The sequence below is a fragment of the Micropterus dolomieu genome, linkage group LG05 (assembly GCF_021292245.1).
Source record: "Micropterus dolomieu isolate WLL.071019.BEF.003 ecotype Adirondacks linkage group LG05, ASM2129224v1, whole genome shotgun sequence".
In the NCBI taxonomy this organism is placed as follows: domain Eukaryota; kingdom Metazoa; phylum Chordata; class Actinopteri; order Centrarchiformes; family Centrarchidae; genus Micropterus; species Micropterus dolomieu.
The window spans coordinates 25,850,984-25,866,473 of record NC_060154.1 but is presented as its reverse complement, the minus strand read 5'-3'; the positions used below and the strand labels follow the sequence as shown (position 1 = coordinate 25,866,473).

Sequence of the window (15,490 nt, the reverse complement as noted above, 5' to 3'; positions counted from 1 at the left end):
CACTATTTGTATTTGTTTATAATAGAAAGAACACCTGACTTGTATAAAGACAATGTCTGATGTTTTTTCACCAATTCATATGTACATAATATTATATCATTAGTTTTATCTTTTTTAGCTTTGATGTCCTTGTTTTAGCTGTACATCTATTTCTGTAAATTTTTCTAGTTGCAGCCCTACTTATGGGTATATGTATTCATTGTGGGCAGGGTCACAAGGACACACAGGGACACTCACACTCATACTTACTGTTGTGGATGAGTAAGTGACGCTGTAGAGAGAAGGGGGTGCGGAACAGCGCTTTGCACTCCTCACACTGGAAGGGTCTTTCCTCAGAGTGGGTCTGCAGAGGGAGCAGAGCAGCAGCAGCATGTTTATAATGTGTCAGCAGAGCTGCCTCCTGCCTCACTGTGGATATTGATGAAGCTTCTTAAATTGATGTGAGAAGATCATGCAAAAGGCTCCGTAGCTGATTTGGTTTGTTGACTTGATGAAGCCAAGCAGCTTAAGGGGCTTTAAGTTCAAAGTGTTTCTGTTTTTCTGCCCCCCCATCTATCTGAGTGACACCCCAATCCCAAAAGTAAACATGGGGGACCTCAGGGGTGGAGCAGTCCAGAGACCCCACAGATAACTGCCACCAACGAGACCCTGATTGATTACAGCCTCACTAATAAGTGTAGCTTTGAAGTAACTCTGCCTCTCAATTAATATCTCTTGTCTGCAAACACCAATCAGCTAGATATAATGATATAAAGAACATAATTTCCACTCCTGTGAAAGACTAATTACAGCTGCTCACCTTCTTGTGATTCTTGTAGACGTTGCGGTGAGCAAACTCTTTCCCACACAGCTTACATTTGTATGGTTTGTCCTCGCTGTGGATGATCTTATGAGCCGTCACCTGGTCCAGACGCTTAAACGAACGGCTACAGATCTCACAGGTATATGGTCGCTTCTCTAATCATTGAAAGATTAAGACGATGATGCATTCTGGTAAACAGCGATAACGCAAAACGTTGAGGGAGTTATTTAATGCACCGTTTTCTTACCTGAGTGCGTGATCATATGGCGTTTTAGCTGATTTGTAGAAATGAACTTCTTGTCACATGCGTGGCAGTCAAATATTTCATGTACCTGCAACAAAAGAGTAAAAAACAGAGCGTTCACGATTTGTTCTTGCTGATAATTTTTTAAAAATTAGGGTAAAGTGCATGTCAAAGTTGAAGGATCACGGCCTGCGATGTTCTACAGAAACTAAATCTTGTCCACTTTCATTAGACTGATGTGTACAGACAGAAAAGCAATTAAAGTGATGAAAAGTTTCAATCCCTTTCTGCTTCAGAGCATAGCTCCCATAATTGCACATTCAATAGTTCCCCGGCGTACAGCTACAATAGCATATGCTAATGCAAAGCAGCTCCTCTTGTGACAGCAGCTACTGCAAAAGCTTGTTCAGCTAAATGATGATAATGGCAGTTTTAAGCTGCTTTGGAGCTAAAGTGTCATTATGGAAAGTTTGATAACTCTTTTGCAAGAATAATACTTAATGCCCCAATGTCTTTGACTGAAGCTATAAGAATACACCAGATATGTTTTGGCCAGAAATGTGCCTTATTTATTATCACACATTGTGTTTAAATAGGACATCTTTATTAAATGGAAAAAAACTAATTCAGTCAAAATCTAATGTAACGCTGACCTAAATCTATAGAAACATATTCTGCCTTTCAAATCTCCAATTTTATAACAGACAATGGTTTAGATAATAGTGCATGACTGTGAATTCTATGCGCCAAATGATAGCTGAACTGGCACATACACACATAAGGAGGCCACATAGGAATATTACATACGCCTATTTTAAAATACCCTTGAGATCTGAAACTGGAGAATTACGACTCATAGACAAGTGAAGTAGGCTAAATGATGCACTGCAGAACTGTGTCGCAACTTCCAGGTGACTTTAAATGTTGGACAGTTTGGAAGTGATGATGAATAAGGTGACAGAGATGGATTAATGCTTGCTGATTAATCTGGATGATAGATGTCGAGAAAGAAGAGAAAATGAAATTACCAGCTGGGATCATTAATGAAGAATGTTAGTTAATGAATGACACACTAACGTTCTTCATTAACATTCACCTATAAGACAGTTTGTTTCGCGACAACTGCCCAACATCATCCATAGCATCGTCCTGACCTGAAGCAGGAAACAGCTTCCAGTGAACTAATTAATTCATATGTGGAAAAAAACTGTTAATCCTGATTAAACCTTTGATTTGGTGTTGAATGTCCCAGTTAACTGCAAATACTTTAATATCAACAGATAAACAGGAGTTCCCATGTCCAATTAAAATATTTTAATCTCTACACAAACAAGCATAGATTGTTCAAGGGAAAGTACAAAAGCAGCTTCAGATTGTGAGCAAAGATCAACTTAAAATCTTGGATTTTACTACACCCGCCTCATGTATGCTGGCTAATTATTTAATGCAATTAAATGAATTGTATGTCGTTGCATTGAAATTACATATTTAAATGGAGGACATATTAGCCTACTTTGTACACAACAGGGGAGGAGTGTAACCTGGAAAGAACTATTCACTCAGATTTCTATACAGCGAATGTAAAAAGCGTTCATAAACACAGGCTGATACTGACAATTCGGAGTACCAAAACAAATATCCATTTGTATTAAAACATTTTAAAATAGTATTTTACCAGCCCAGTTCAAATCTGTCATCAGTAATAGTGAGAATCCTGACGCCAAGGTTAAAACCTTATTGTCTGCCAACAGAACCTCTTAAATTTCACAAGACTTGTGGGATGAGCTAGTGAAAAAGAAACCACCTCTCGGCTCTTTGTCACCCAGAATACATTTGTAACAACTTGATCATAAAGACACCTTCATGTGGAGAAGGAATAACCGAACAAAGTGAACTCAGAGGCTTGCAAGATTAAGAGGTTAGCCTGGGTTATAGAAACAGTGGCGTGTGACGGATTCCACTGTGCAGCAAGAAACAGCAAAAAAGTGACATCACTGTAAAAATGGATCATGCAAAACAGCGTTAAGCTAAGTAAATCCTCACAAATGCAAAGTATCTGGTTGGGATCATTTGAGCTGTACAGAAGATGTTGCAGAGCCTCACCTTTCTGTGTTCTTGTAGATTCAGAGAGGAGGAGCATTTCCTGTTGCAAATAGTGCATGTGAGTTTCCGGCGTGCACTCCCTATAAAAAAAGGGGGAAAAAGGATGAATAATGACCAAACCTAACTTTGTTTGGTCGTCAATTATACCAACAAGCACCACACGGCAACAGACAAATACCAAACATTTTACTAGACACTGAACTCCTCACCATAGGCCCAATGACCCCACCATAGAGCCCCCCCCCCCTTACCCCATGTGAATCACATGCCCCACATCTGACGAGTCTGATCCACTTCCCCCCTCGGCCACACATATACACACACACCCACCCACCCACCCACCCCCTCCTTGTCCCGACCACATTGGTAAAACATAAAGGCCCAGATCTCAATTCCATCAGCCTCTGAGATGAATGTCTTAATCTCGGGTTGATATTTGAATCATGTGTAAGGCTGCATAGATCCCCGCTGCCCTACATCCCATCATAAATAGCTATGGAAGTCCAATTATCCAAAGGAGTGAGCCGCCCCAGAACACACAGGTCAGCAATTATGTAGCGCAAGTAATTAGAGATGGGTCTCAACATTGCAGATTCTAACTGATCGAGGTCAAGCAATGTTACAGCAGTTCCTTTAGTGCGGAGGCTGCTAATGGACGATTAACTTCAGTACATGCCGTTTTTGAAAAAAGAAAAGTGCAGTGCATTGCGAATATGTGTGTGCTACAGAGAGAAAGACTGAGAAAATCAGACATTCAGGGAGTGACAGAGATGCCAACCTGTGTGAACATTTCCTTTATGTTTCTTCAGAGCATCCTTGCTCTTGAATCTTTTGCCACAGCTCTCTGCTTTACAGATGAACCTGGCATCTCCTTTACAGGCCTCCTTGTGTTGTTCAAAGCTGTACATGCAGGATACAGAAGGAGAAGAATGAACTCTGTATAAATGTGCGTCTTAGGAAATAAGTGGCATGTGTTCATTGTAGATAGTACATACAGGTTTTAAATTTCCTTTGGGCCATGTGTGTTACCTAGATTCGGAGCTGAACGTGTTGTGGCAGAGGGAGCACTGGTGCGCTTTAGAGTCAACTGATGGATCCAGTGACTCAGAACAATGCAAAACACTGGGGAAGGATACAAAATAAAAACAAATTAGGCAGCAAATCGGTGAAACAAATTAAGGTGGTGGCTGAAGAAAAGTAAATTGTCCAGCAGATATACAGGATAAATTAGTTTACAACACACAAAAACTTATTTCTAATAAAATTGAATTAAAGGAATACTTTAAACTTTGGGAAATAAAGGCATTCGATTTCTTGACGAGAAGATCTATACCACTGCCATGTCTATCCATTTGATATGAAGTCAGCCGTCAGTTAGCTTAGCTTAGCACAAAGACAGGAAACGGGGAAACAGCTAGCCTGGCTCCTTCCAAAACAAAATATTCACCTACTAGCACCTCACATGCACAGTGACTTCCTGAAGTCTCTGCTAGCCACGGTGACGACTACAGTCCAGGAAAGATTAAACACACAAGATTTTTAACATGTTAATTAATGAGCTAAAAGTGCTGGTAAGTGGATATTTTTATTAGAACAGTTAAATGTGAAATAAAACTACACTACAATCAGTTAAGTGATGGAACAGAAAACCCACTGGCGCTGCAGAGCCTGTTTGATGGGGAACTTCTTGCCACAGTTCCTGCATTTGAAGTCCTTCTCCTCTGTGCTGGGCCTCTGGTGCAGACTCTGGAGGTGGGCAGCCAGGATCTCCTCACTGGGAAAACTGCTCTCACACAGCAGGCAGGGGTGGTCCTCCTTTTTTATTACTAGTTCTGTAGAGATGTGACAAACATACAATGAGCAGAGATCTAAAAGGCAAATATACAGTCCTTTCGGTGTGATTTTCTTTGAAATGTACATATGATAAATTAATTATATATGTTGGGGATTACAAATAAGGTAATATAGCTCCACTGTACCCATTTCAACGAGATGTTTGGCATCTTTACTGTTTTCGTCTTCATCTTTGATGACCTCCTCTTCTTCATCTTCCTCCTCTTCCTCCATATCACTGTCCAGGTAGCCTATTAGGAGCTCTGTGTCTGTTTCTATGTCATCCACAGCCAGGTAAAAGATGTTCTCTCCATCCTAAGAGACAACAACATGGTTATAATCTAGTAATCACACAAAAATAACGATGCCATGGAGCACTGGCAGAACTGTACTTGAAACATTTGAGAAGAATGTAGCTGATGAGAAAAGCATTCTTGCTAAAAATACAGTTATAACCACTTATGGTAATGTACACTCAGTAACCACTGAGGCTGGCTGAGGGTTGAACTCATTACACCCAGACAACAGTCGGTTAAGCCTGATTGAGGCCACAGGTTAAAATCTCAAACCCTTAAAAATGTCATCATTAACTTTCTTGTCCTTAAAGGTCATGCTGATAAAATCAAACCGTCATTTTGTTTTAACTATGGGATTCTAAATATACATAAATAATGATTAAGAAGAGGAAAGCCACACAATAAATGTCACTGTTGATGGAACACAGAGCTTTAACACACATGGATGACCTTTAAATGACCAATCAACTTTGGGCATTCGTGTATTAATGGCAGGAACTTGGCCTCGAGACTCGAAATGTTCATCTCCTCTTCATTCCACTTCTATTTTTCTTCCATGATGAGAAAACAATCTCTTTTATCTTTTATACAGGCGTGCAAGAGGTGAAATTTCCCAGATCGCGTGTGTGAGTGTTCGTGTGTATGCTTTAAGAGGTTGTGTTTTGAAACATTCTTCAGTAGTCGTAGGCATAGCTACTGTTGTTGATGCATAATTTGTCAATATAATAACCTTTAAAAATGTTCTTGTAGTCTTTTGGACAAATTGAGAGATGAGAATCATTCCCAGTTGCTGCAATAACTAGAAAAACTGCTGCTATTGTATAAATCCCTCTTCCAGTTCAACTGTATGGATCCTAAACGCACTGAGATATGTACAGAAGAAGAAAATGTATCTGCTTGCCCAATTTTACATGAAATTTACACTACACTTTACAAAACAGTTCAGACATCTGGCTACATAGAGAGTTTAAGCCAAAGTGATTTGTAATGCGACATAAATGTGACGTGATATTTCATCTAACAGATTTTCCCTCTTCACCCGTAACCTATTTTTATCATTTAAAAAAACAATCATGATTCTCAATGAAATGTCTTTCTAAAGTTCAGTTTGAAGGTGTGCAGATGTGTCACTCTTCCATGTTTTAGCCACCATGTTCACTCTCTCAACAGCACTGCAACATATTTAATATTCGTGTCATCTGTAAAGGTAAACTCACGTGGTCATCTGTCTTACTGAACAAACACAATGAAACGCTGACATTTTTTTACCTGCACTACTATTAAAAAAAAAAAAGGTGACATTTCAGATCTTGCTTCGATGGTTGTCCGCTGAAAAGTGACTTTACAGCTGGCCCTGACAGATGTGTATTTCCTGTTATATGTATCATTGTCTTTCTTTTTAGGTAAGCCTCAGGCTTTGCTTGTCCACTGTGAGGAAATATACCTGAATGGCTGCCAAGTTCTTCTGCTCTTGTGAAGGCGCCTGATGGACAAACCGCAGCCAGTTGGCATAGCGTGGGTTACTAGCATCCAGAATATACAGTACATCTCCTTTACTGCCACGGACCTGGAAAAAAAAATAACTGCATGAATTGTCAGAAGTGAACGACTGGTTCTTCTTCTTTTCTTGTCGGTTTTATGCTTTGTATTCTGTGCATCAAAGTGTGTTGGCCTTACATATGAACATGTACACACGCTTGTGCCTCACAATGTGGCAGCTACAGATAACTACATCATAGCATTTATTTCAGTGGTTACCATAGTTATTGATCTGCAATGTAATTAAATGTTGTCTTTATCAAAGAAAAGCTGGGAACATAGCACGCAGCTGTCTCTTTCTATCACAGCTGTCATATGAGAAAGGATGTGTTTTGTGCACATTTACTGCACTGTTTAATTACCACATGACGTATTAAATGCCGCTTTTACAGGTGTGAGGCTAGTGCTATTGTGCTGTGCATTATGCACCTCTTAACTAAAAACAACATAAAGTCACCTGTGAATGACATCAAACGCACATTTGGTTCACCAGACAAAGTCTTGCTTTAACCTGTTTTAACCACCTACACCTTTGAGTTCTGAAAGCTTTAAATGTGTGGAGCGGTGTAAAAATATGAAAATGTATGTGCATTCACCTCCCACATAAGCCTGGTGTCCGAGCTTTCATCCAGCTCACTAGGCAGCTTTTTCTCACCCGCAAAAGGGCCAAACTTTTCTCCCTTCAAAACAAACAGAGGGATCGTTTGTCATACATGATGCCATTGTAAAAGCAAACCGGCAGCCAAAATGAATTACATTAAAACGCCATACATGAACTTTCCAAATCATGATTTCTGCACTGTGGGCAAAAGTTGGAGAGCTAGTGGGCACGCCTACTGTTTAATGTAACATGTGAATGCATCCTTCAGTACTGGACATTTTTCCTTTTGACCTTCCAGAAGTGCCAAATATCCAGGGGGCGTGGTCAAAATGTGTCCTGTTTTATTCATCTTTATCCTAAACCTGCTTTACCACCGTTTCAAATGACAATGTCTTCCTGAACGCGAAATACATCCCTACTATACTTGCTCTGAAACATTTCACAACTTCATTCGCCTTCCCTATATACCTGACAGCAGGAAATGTATGCAGTTTTGCTAAATGACGTTAACAGCTGAGAGCTTTTAGCTAACATGCATGTTAAGTATCTATGCAAGTTACTGCGTTGGTTCCCTAAACAGCCCCGCGAGCCTTGTTTGCCGACATGAAGACATTGTCATGTAGTGAACGAGAGAAACAACTGGATTCCCTGTAGCTACGTGGCACTTCACGTCAGAGCAGCCTTGGGTTGAGACTGAGATTTTGACAGACTATAAGGAATACGGCGAACAGAAACCCTATGTACAACGCTTAGCTTTTTAAAAAAGTAACTTTCAACGCTTCCCGCGTGTAAACTCAGTCACAAAGTTGCCCAGTCAGAAACAACAAACCTTTTTCACTCGCCTCGCCGTGTAAAGACCGATTCCATCCTGGACGTTTGACGATTTCAGAGAGAATCTGTCTGGCACATACATACCCAACATTGTCATTACTCGGAAACGTTTCCTTCAATGACAATTAGTTGGCTATCAGATATGTCAGCGGAAGTGAATAAGCATTGTCAGTGTGAATTTAGAGCAGATAGTTTCTCCGTGCAGTGGTCCAAGGTTGAACTTCTGTTGCTCCTGCTGCTGGAAAGCAAGCGGCGTCCTGATTGGTCCAAAGTTTGTAACCAGAAGCTACCTTGTCTGTCGTGCAACACTCCAGCCTGTGTTTCATTCAGGCTGCTCTCCCAGCCAGCAACACTGTAAGGACAGTAATACTGTAGGAACAGACGTAAAACTTGTAGTTCGAGTTACAAAGATGCAGCACTTTTGTATCTTTGGTAACTACCATAAGATAGTGTCCCACAAAATATTATAAAATATATAAAAACTATTCTGTGAGCCTATACCATATTCACTGACTGTGTCAGCATCATTGATTTATTGGCTTAGAATGGGTTAAATATGTAGGAATTTAACACTGTTCGGCCATCTGACCACCCACTTGAATTTAAGGCCTCAGAGCCCCTGACAAGCCAAGGTAAAATGACGATTGATAATCTGAATATTTTGAAAAGTTATCACCATTGGCATTATATCACACGAGGAGCTCACATGCACATTTCAGTGAATATGTTAGAAAATGGATGATTATCATTGCAAAAACAGATCCATTAATCCTTACAGTCCATTTCATGGTAAATTGTTACAGAAGCTAAATTTCCTACTCTACACTGATAATGCATGTATTTTACATAGCTCTGAAAAAAACACTCACCATCATTTCCCTCATTCACCATTAACCTCTAAAACCTCAGAATATTGTAATAGCTGTGTGTTTTGGCTTGAATTTATGTGTTCTATAATTCAGAAACCACACTGTACCAACAAGCAGTAGACCAGAGGTTTGACTGACCCTTTCGGTTTAAAACAGTCAGCTCAGCATGCCAGAAACCACAATTTACCTCCAATCAAGGGACACTGGGACGGATGGTTCTTCTGGCCTGACGCTGGCTACTCAGGAACCATCTGAACCAAACCTTCCAGGGTGAAACATAAATCAGGAGTATGATCATACTATTCCCATGGTGACTGGTACCATATTGAGTATATTATTACTACTTTGACATGGCTGGTATTCAAACTTATGTAAGGCTCCAAATGAATTATAAAAAACCCATAACCTAAGCCGTGCTATTGAATCTTTGTTTAGTAGTTCTAAAGAACATTGTTGTTGCTCTTTTCTTATCATTTAAATATTCACATCATGTTGAGATTACATTTCAGTTGACCTTTTTCATAATTTGTAGACATCTTAATTAAATGTGTAATGTGTGTGTAATACAATACATGTAAGAATTGTCACTTCCACATCACACAATCTGATTATTTCCACATTAGTCCTACTACTTTTTCCCCAAAAAGTAGAATAATAACGGTGGTCTTGCTCATGTACTCGTTTAAATATATATCTGAGGTTTAAATTATTAATTAATTTATTTATTTATTGTGTGTTTTATTTTTATTTAAAATAGACAGATTAAATCTTACATATTCTTCTTTAGAAGCTTTAGATTAGTGAAATTTGTAAATCTTGACATTTCAACAAAAGTGCTCAAAGTAAAGCCAGATCCTTGACTAAGGATAAAAACTTGCTCTAATGGCTGAGCAGTGGATGTGGTTTCAACATATATAGATTATACACAAATATATCTCTGCTCACCTTGATTTGTTGACTTTCACCCTGCCCAGAGAGATTAGCATCATCTTTAATCACTGACTGTTTGTCTGTATTCTGTTTTTGAACACCTCTTCAGTAAAAACATCTTCCTCCTTTAATCAGCAGTCTGTCAGTGTTGTGTTGGTTTTGTTTACTGCGTTTATGGCCCGTGTTTATGTCAATGGTTCCTGTTGTGTTGTGGCTCTACGCCGAAATGCTTCATGATTGGTCCAGATGACCAACGTTGGTTGATAATTACTGCAAAGACTGAATCATGATGCATGTGTTTACCTCGGAGTTAATGAGCTGGTCTGCTCGAGTGTCTATGTGAGACTATACAGACTGCTATTTTTAAAGGAATTAGGCTTCAAAACGGGGGTAAACGTGCCCCGGCCCCGAATCCCTATTGTATTTGAGATCGTGTCATCAGTGGCCTGGGGTCACGTTCCAGGTGTATTTCAGAAAGTTAAGCCATAGGGGGTTACAGGGAGACTTATTGGGTGACAAGTTTGATCACTGCACTGAGAGTGCCTTTGTGTGTGTCTGCCCCACCCATGTCCTCCCTGGTCCATTTCTGTCCCCCCTGACCTCTCTGTCAGTGCCTTGGTCTGTCGGGGCAAGACGATTAAATGTCATGACCCCTTTTTTCCTCTGTGCCCTCTAAGGACCCTCCATCCCATTAACTTTCACTCAGCTTTCACTAAGATCCCAGGGTTATCCCCACCAGCTCTGATCTCCAACACCTGTACAAAAGACACACAGAAACACACACAGAAAGCTCTTCTGCTAATGCCAGGACCCCATTACAAGATGCCAGCAAGCAGAATGATAATCCCGATTTGTCCATTTTAAGATCATGGAGAGTCTGTGCTGGTCTGAATAGATAACTCTAGCTTTTGTGGTGCGTGGGGGTGTAGGACTTCTCACTAATGACTGAAACCAAATTGAGGCGAATTGGGGCATCACATTTTAGATCTAGGACAATCTAAACACAATCCTGTAGTTGGAGTTATCAGTGAATTATCAGTGAATGCTTTACCGTGATTGTAGTCTGAGAAATTAACTGTGTGATACAAAATATTTAGCAGTTGGATAGGATTCAAGCAAGACAAAGAGTCTCCTGCCATGCTAGCAGCTCTGTGAGTTTCTTTAAGCTAAATGCTAACATCAGAATGCTAACATGTTCACAATGACAAAACTAGCATGTTTATGTTGCTGCTATTATGCTGTTCACCTTATTAGTTAAGCATGATAGCATGCTAATATTTTCTAATTAGCACTAAATCAATTAGAGCTGAGGCTAATTGCAGGTTGTAATTGAAATTTTGACCTGACAATGATGCTAGATGGAAAGTTAAGGGATTAATTAATTCATTAATCCTGAAAGGAACCTGACTGTATGTACTAAATTTCATTGCAATCCATTCAATAGCTGTTTAGACATTTCACTTAAAACAAATTTCATCCTCATGGTGGCACTAGAGGAAAATTAAGGGGATCACCAATGTCATTAGGATTCATCCTCTGGGGACCATGAATGTATAAAATTTCACGACAATCCATCGAATAGTTGTTGAGATATTACAGTGCGATAGTTGCAGACAGACTGACCAACAGACCGACATCTCTTTTGGCATTGGAGCACACTTAAAAGTAAGATCGAAGGAGTTAGAATTCACTAATTCATTAGCAGCTCTTTTATGGAAAAGCTTGGCTACTCAATGCAGTGGGAGCGCAAATCATGAAGGCTTTCTTCCTAAACATCTTTCACTCATACAGACATGTATGAGTGAAAGAATGTTTCCATGAATGCCCTTTAAAGTGATGACAAAGCCTGCACATGGGCCAAGCAGCACAAGCAGACAATGATTTATTGAGAACCTAAAAATCTACCATGATGAAATTTTTTTAAACTAAACAAAGATATATGGATCACTGATCCCACCGGACCAAGACTTTAAACCTGAAAGTACCCAGCGATGGAACTGAGCCACTCAGTGGCTGGACTGCCAGTTGAGTCTCTGATGGCCAAAAACTACAGAAACCACATTTAGGACATGGTGAAGGAGAGGATTGCATTGAAATAAATACTTTCAGAGTTTCTTTTTTTCTAAGTAAATATTTTCACTGGAGGAAAACCTCAGTTTGGCAAACATACAAATGGTTCCATACAAGATTTTCCAAATGGATGTGTGCATTTTTCTGAAATCTCTCAAACCTGATACTGTAGATTGAGGGGCCAGACCACCTTTTGTTTCATGTTTCACAAACCCCCGCAGTCCCTCACCACAGCTCCCTATTTCAAGGCTGTCGCTGAATAGCCAACAAACCATTTCCTGAAGCTCCGAGGTCACTGGATAAATGATGTTTTCATTTGACAACCCCAGGTCGCCACTGAAGGAGGGTCTTCAGACGGAGTCTTTTGAAATTACAGTACTGATGAAGCGTGAGAAATTACAGGCACTTAGAAGTGATTTCATGAGCACAAGAGAGCAGGGGGACCACCCCTATGCAGCAAGAGTGAGTGATGGCAGTGAGTACATAAATACGCAAACACACAAGGCTTTTCATGTGCACAAAGCTAATACATACACACAAATAGACACCTCGACACACACAGAATTACATTTAAAGGCATATGTATGAGAACAGGATCCTCAAATGTATGTCATGTGTACAGGATAGTTCATATCTGTGTATGATAATAAAACTGACCTTAGAGTTAAATATACAGCGGGATTAAATCAAAGTCATGTTTAGGAGCCAGTCATTGTTTTTTTTCACTACTTGAGTTATCCTAATGGAGATCGGCTGAGACGAGCAATGCCCAAGGGCCCTTGGTCCCTCTCCACCCTTCCTGGGAATGGGCTCTTGGTCAGGATGGGTTTGGAATGAAGCCTCCGATTTTTGCCTGGCCCTCTGCTAAATTAGAGCTATGTAGAGCTGGTTTGGACCTGAGCCTCAACAATGATCTATCCCCAGAGCTGCAGAAGTGGAATCACTTTCATGGTCTGCTCCTCTTTACTTCACAGCTGGGGCTCCGTCTCTGTGTGCGTGTGTGAGATTTCAAAGCGTCATACATCCATTTCACACTGTTTACTTTGGAGATTTCTAAGACAGTGGCACCAGTGAATAATTTAATTTAACCGCTCTCTAGTATATTACCAACCCAAAAGATGGCAAGACACACAACGTTTTAGTGCTTTTCTCTGCCACAGCAGTTACACTCAAAGTTGAGCAGCAAGTGCAGCACACACAAAACACACTCCAATGGAGTTGCAATTATATTACAAATTACAACTCCTGCAGGTCTATAAAGCACATCTGTATCATTATTTCTCCAAAACATGTTCAGTTTCACAAAAAAACTTTTTTTCCCCAATGAAATTGGCAGTGTGAGGGTCATTAACTTAAAAGAAAAGCTCAACATTTTGGGAAATACGCTTATTTGCTTTCTTGCAAAGAGTTAGATGAGAAGACTGCTATCACTCTCATATCTGTCTGTTAATATAAATTTACTGCCAGGAGACGGGTATGTGTAGCTTAGCATAAAGACTGGAAGGTGTCGGAAACAGCCAGCTTATTTCTGTCCAAAGGTAAAAAAAAAACAAAAAAAACATCAGCCCACCAGCACCTCTAGAGCTCAATAATTAACAAAAATACAAAAAGTGTAAAAATGACAAGATTAAACAGATGAGATTAAATGTGTTAATTGGTCAGCTTCAGGGTGCTCGTTGGCAGGTTTGTTTTTTGTTTTTTTTTTACCACTGCACAGAGTCAGGTTAGCTTTTAATGCTAAGATAAGCTAACTGACTCCTAGCAGACAGACATAAAGCACATGGTATCAGTCCTCTTATCGAGAATGTGAGTAAGCATATTTCCCGAATTGTTTAACTATTAATAATCACATTATTCATGAGCCACTACACTGATTGGCTGACAGCATCCCTGGTCCTGCACGCTTCACTGAAATGCTACTGCTCAACCACAGACAATATGTAGGGCTATAGGTAAGCTTCACTGTTCAAAACTGAACAGTGTAATGAAGATCATTTTTATTTCCCAGTGTCGAATCAGGCTAAGGGAAAATTCTGGATGGCTTGTTCAAATGTTGCTATTTCATCACATAGTGATCATTTTTTCTTTAAATTAATATTTTGACATTTATTTGCTTTCTTGCCAAGGATAACTGAAAAAAGTGATCTGACTCTCATGTCTGTGTTCTAGGCTATATATGTTACCGCTAGCAGCTGGTTAGCTTAGCTTATAACAAATGCTGGAAACAAGGGGAAACAATTTGCCACGACCCTGTATAAAGGTCCAGCTTTTTAAAGCTCACAAATGTAAACATTATATCTCATTTGTCAACCCCTGTAAAACCAAAACATGTTGTTCTTACAGTTTTTGTACAAATTAAACCAACAAAATGTAAAGTGTTAATTAGCAAGCTTTAGAGGTTCTGGTAGAAAAGTGTGGTTGCCTCTGGACAGAGCCTTGTTAGCTGTTTCCCTATCTTCATATTTGCAGTACAGTAACAGTATTGGTAGCAATCTTCTCATCTCATTATCCCAAAATGTTGAACTATTTCTTTAAAGCCTCTAAAGAGATCTCTGACCCTTTGGAGACCAGACAAATCTCCCTTTTCAAAATAGAAGCAAAATGTATCATATCATCTTGGATTTTCTGACAGTATAATTTAGTCAACCACAGCATTTAAAATGTCTGTTTAATTGAGGTTTTATGAGGCTGTTTCATATGCTTAAGATGGTCTTAACTGACAGCTCACATGAGTAGAGTCCAATCTGATGGCAAGTCAAACTAGCCAAGCCAGGAATTAGAGCCAGGTCTTCCGTGCGCTGCTGTGATTACTCCACCATTTACCCGAGCACTACATGTCTGTCTCCAGTCCTTACCCTGCTCCATGTACACACATATATACAAAACTCATACATCAAAGCCCTGCGCTCATTACCACGCAAAAGATAAACATGGACAGCCCTGCAGATGGTTAGCTCTCGTGGATAAAGGTTTCTCTGTATATGTATGTTTGCATGAGTGTTTGTGAGGAGATCTTCTGAGGCACACTGGCAAAATAGAAGTGTCTGTACATTTTATTTTCCATCCTAGACTTCTTGAGTTGACCAGAGAGCAGGAGATTATTTTTTTTAAAGAAGCCAAGGACTTCACAGCAGATCTTATTCACACATGCAGGATAGTGTTTGAGCCGAGCTAGCCAGCTTTATTAGTGGCAATTTACAGGGATATCCATGACACTCCCACAACTCTCTGGAAGCTCCTCCACGTTATTCCAAGGCAACGGCAAGTTAATGGAAGCCAGGTGGAGCCTCCCTGCATTTCCTCTGACCAGGAGTGCTTGATTGACAGTGAGTTGTGGCGATGAATCGGGAGTGCAGCTACCCAGAATCAGGG

General features: G+C 40.0%; 2 protein-coding genes across 4 annotated transcripts in view; both read right to left on the bottom strand.

Annotated features, from left to right (window-relative positions):
• prdm5 (PR domain containing 5) overlaps positions 1–8,469 on the bottom strand; it is a 32,595-nt gene extending 24,126 nt beyond the window's left edge. For 2 of the 3 annotated variants that reach the window (XR_006825185.1, XM_046050257.1), the window contains exons 1-11: positions 8,248–8,469; positions 7,414–7,497; positions 6,723–6,845; positions 5,129–5,297; positions 4,804–4,981; positions 4,179–4,271; positions 3,928–4,049; positions 3,150–3,229; positions 1,050–1,134; positions 800–957; positions 250–343 (exon numbers count right to left, since the gene is read on the bottom strand). Coding sequence is in view for 2 of the 3 variants with exons in the window: in XM_046050257.1 (XP_045906213.1) it covers positions 250–343; positions 800–957; positions 1,050–1,134; positions 3,150–3,229; positions 3,928–4,049; positions 4,179–4,271; positions 4,804–4,981; positions 5,129–5,297; positions 6,723–6,845; positions 7,414–7,497; positions 8,248–8,346 (1,285 nt within the window). In the remaining variant the exon portion in view is untranslated. The remainder of the gene's footprint in view (positions 1–249; positions 344–799; positions 958–1,049; positions 1,135–3,149; positions 3,230–3,927; positions 4,050–4,178; positions 4,272–4,803; positions 4,982–5,128; positions 5,298–6,722; positions 6,846–7,413; positions 7,498–8,247) is intronic. The other variant, XM_046050258.1, reaches the window with a different exon arrangement.
• LOC123971410 (cytoplasmic FMR1-interacting protein 1 homolog) overlaps positions 1–15,490 on the bottom strand; it is a 1,205,200-nt gene that overhangs the window by 551,769 nt on the left and 637,941 nt on the right. The window lies entirely within an intron of this gene.